Here is a 3,055-nt window from a genome sequence, read left to right on the forward strand (position 1 = left end):
TCTTCCAGGGTCCACCCCACATACCCATCCTGACGTACCTGGCTAGCTCACTCCTGTGGGGCCTCCTCCAGGAAGCCCTCCTTGCCCACCCCTCTGAGCTGCAGGGCCCTGGGCTCCCTCCATCAGGGCCCCAGAGCCGGGTGGAGTCTGTCCAATGGCCTGGGTCTCTCCAGGGTGAGCCCTGTGTGACTTCACCCTGCCCTATTCTCAGAGCCAGGACCAGACAGCCAGGCTTGGAAACGTCTGGATGGGGGTGGCTGCCTCTGCCTCTCCCTCCACTCATGGAAGCCTGGAGAGCCCTTCCATAGGCCTCATGGCGGGTGGCCTCCTACAGGTGCTCAGTCCTGGCCAGTCAGGTGCCCCCACTGGGGCACCCCCCACTGTCCCCAAACGTTCACACCTGGGTCTTCCAGGAAAGCTGCCCTCCCTCGAGGGCCCCAGGGCTGGGGAAGGAGGGTCCTGTCTGAGGAGGGCTCCCAGCACTAGACGTGGCAGGCGGGCAGTGCCAGGTGCAGGGCATCGCACCCAGGCCAGGGCAGGCTGCAGCTCTCCTGGCCCAGGGATGCCAGCTGCTGAGCCCTTAGACTCCCAAGTCACTTTACACGCATCATCCATTCTCCCCACTAGGGGGCACCACTGAGCCCACCGTGAGGGTGAGGCGGTTGGGTCGTCAGGGAGTTAACACTTTCTCCTGCCCCTGTACCCACTGAGGGCAGCCCAGGCCCCTCAGTCCCCTTGGGAATAAGCCCCTTCCCTCATGGCTGGGGGCTGTGTTTTTTCACCCCCAGAGCAACTCCATCAGGATGTATTACCACCCCTCCTCTACGGATGGGGAAACTGAGGCTCAGAGCGGGACACAGGTCTTAACGCTCAGGGGAGGGCTATGCTGCCGCGGGGCGGAGGGGGCAGAAGCACCAGGAGGAGGGGCTTGGGTTTCTCGGACAGCCGACAAAGCGGTCCCTGGGTTGTCACCCATTCAGAATTTCAAGTCAATCCAGCTTCTTAAAACCCTTCCCACTCCCCAGGGCCCTTAACCGAAACGATGCCCGCCGTGGGCTGCCGGCCCCAGCCCCACCCCCTTCCTCGGGGCCTCCCTGGAACCGCCCTCCCCGCGCGCTGGGGCGGCTGTGTGTGTGCTCAGAGGCGCCCTCTCGCGCTAGACTGTAGCCTCTGCAGGCAGGAGGCTGTTTTGCTCACGGCTGTACGAGGCGGGCGGGTAAAAACAGAGTCCCACACGTCGTAGGTGATCCATCAACACATGTCCAGTGGTCTACAGTGAGGCGATTTGTGGAGAGGACATGGGGTAACGGATGACCCGAGGCCAGGCCAGAGAGCGGAGTGACCCGTGGGGGTCAGACCCCAGGGGCAGGAGCTGAGCCCGGGTTGCCGCCCCACCCTGCATCAGTATCCCCCAGGCGACCCCGCCCCCCACTTGGCAGAGCCAAGGCTCCCCTCACTGACAGTCCGCTCGCTTCCTGGGGTCCTCTGGGGAGGGCTGGTCCCCCTGAAGACAGGCTCAGGCCCGCCCTCCCGCCCCACCCCTCAGGCATGCCACTCACTGTCCTTGTCTGTCGGCGGCTGCAGGGAGTAGAGGACGCCTTGGGGGCCGTGTGGAGTGAGGCCTGGGCTGCCTGCTGGGCCGGGGGGGCCGGGGGGGCCGGGGCGCCCCATCTCTCCAGGAAGCCCACGGGGCCCTGGTGGCCCCAAGAGGCCTGCAGTAGGGAGGAGGGGAGTCACAGGAGGGCCGGGCCTCGTGGCTGAGGTAACAGAGCTGAGAAGCAGACCCTCAAGGGGATGGGCTGGCGGGGGCCGGTGGTGGCCTCCAGGCCCAGGAGCACCCTGGAGGGCTCTTCCGGGAGCTAATGACGTGACTTCCCCTTCCCAGCCCAGTGCACAGGGGACCCGGGGCAGCTGGATGGGAGGTAAGGGAGGCAGGCACCACAGAACCAGTGGGGACTCCGGCCAGATGCCCTCTGCCCGCTCCAGGGACCTCAGCTCTGGGGAAGAGGCGCCGAGGGTGGCAGCCAGCCTGGGCCAGCCCTGTACCTGCCCTGACAGAGCCCAGGAGGAGCTGGGTGGTCTCTGGACGTGTTGTTTACATGGCTGAGCACAACCCCCTGCCCCCAGGATCACCACCCCCCCCCAGAACACCTGTGCCCACAACTCCAGAAGCCTTCTCTTCCCACAGCCCGGGGCGAGATGGAGCCCTAAGGTGCTTGGGGTGAGGCTGCCGTAAGGGTGGCAGTGGGAAGAAGTGAGCCTGGAGCCCCCCAGGATGGCAGTCATTAGCCCCAGCAAGAAAGAGGGTGTCTGGGATGTCTTGCATGCTCAGACAGGGGAGAAACCCCAGTCCCCTTCCCCCAGTGGACAGAGTTGGGTCGGGGCGTGTGGGGGGGGTGTCCTTACCGGGAGGACCCGCTGGGCCCTTCTCTCCTGCCTGGCCCCGGTCACCTTTGGAGCCTGGGGGACCTGCAGGCCCTGGTGGTCCCGTCTGTCCCGGGGGCCCTGGGGATAGAATGAAATGAGGCCTGAGAACACTGTGGGCTGACCTGCCCCCCGTGGCTCCAGGCTTGACCATCTGGGCTGTCCGGTCAGACCTACCTCCAGGAATCCGGCCCACCTGGGGCCCCCCACAATGGGCAAAGGGACCATCATTAGCTCACATCAGTCATTACAGCTTGCAAACCATTTTTGTTCCTATTAACTTCTATGATCTCAAGAGCTACTTGTGTCCCCACTCGACAGATGGGGAAACTGAGGCTCAGAAAGGTGTGGCTCTTTGCTCAAGGTAGCAGAGCCAGGCTGTAAATGAGTCAGAATCCTCTCTCCGCGTCCTGCTGTCTCCTTGCTGAGGCTCAGGAGCTGGGCTTCTGGTAAAGAGCTTCCCAATGAGGCCTCCTTAGAGACCCCAGGAAGCCCTGAAGGACATGCCTGCCCAGCTTCAGGGTCTCCAGGCCCCAAGCGTGGGCAAGAGTAGATGGAGAGGCCAGAGTCCCCCTGTGTGGCCCCTTCTCTCCCTCTGGAAGCCCTGGGCCTGGGGAGGATGCTCAAAAAT

General features: G+C 64.3%; 1 protein-coding gene across 1 annotated transcript in view; it reads right to left on the reverse strand.

Annotated features, from left to right (window-relative positions):
- The window catches only part of COL26A1 (collagen type XXVI alpha 1 chain), a 178,446-nt gene that overhangs the window by 10,180 nt on the left and 165,211 nt on the right, over nucleotides 1-3,055 (reverse strand). Inside the window, exons 7-8 of the mRNA XM_007468820.1 lie at nucleotides 2,407-2,505; nucleotides 1,560-1,712 (exon numbers count right to left, since the gene is read on the reverse strand). Coding sequence (XP_007468882.1) covers nucleotides 1,560-1,712; nucleotides 2,407-2,505 — 252 coding nt within the window. The remainder of the gene's footprint in view (nucleotides 1-1,559; nucleotides 1,713-2,406; nucleotides 2,506-3,055) is intronic.

The sequence above is a fragment of the Lipotes vexillifer genome, unplaced genomic scaffold, assembly GCF_000442215.2.
Source record: "Lipotes vexillifer unplaced genomic scaffold, Lipotes_vexillifer_v1.1 scaffold12, whole genome shotgun sequence".
Classification (NCBI taxonomy): Eukaryota; Metazoa; Chordata; class Mammalia; order Artiodactyla; family Lipotidae; genus Lipotes; species Lipotes vexillifer.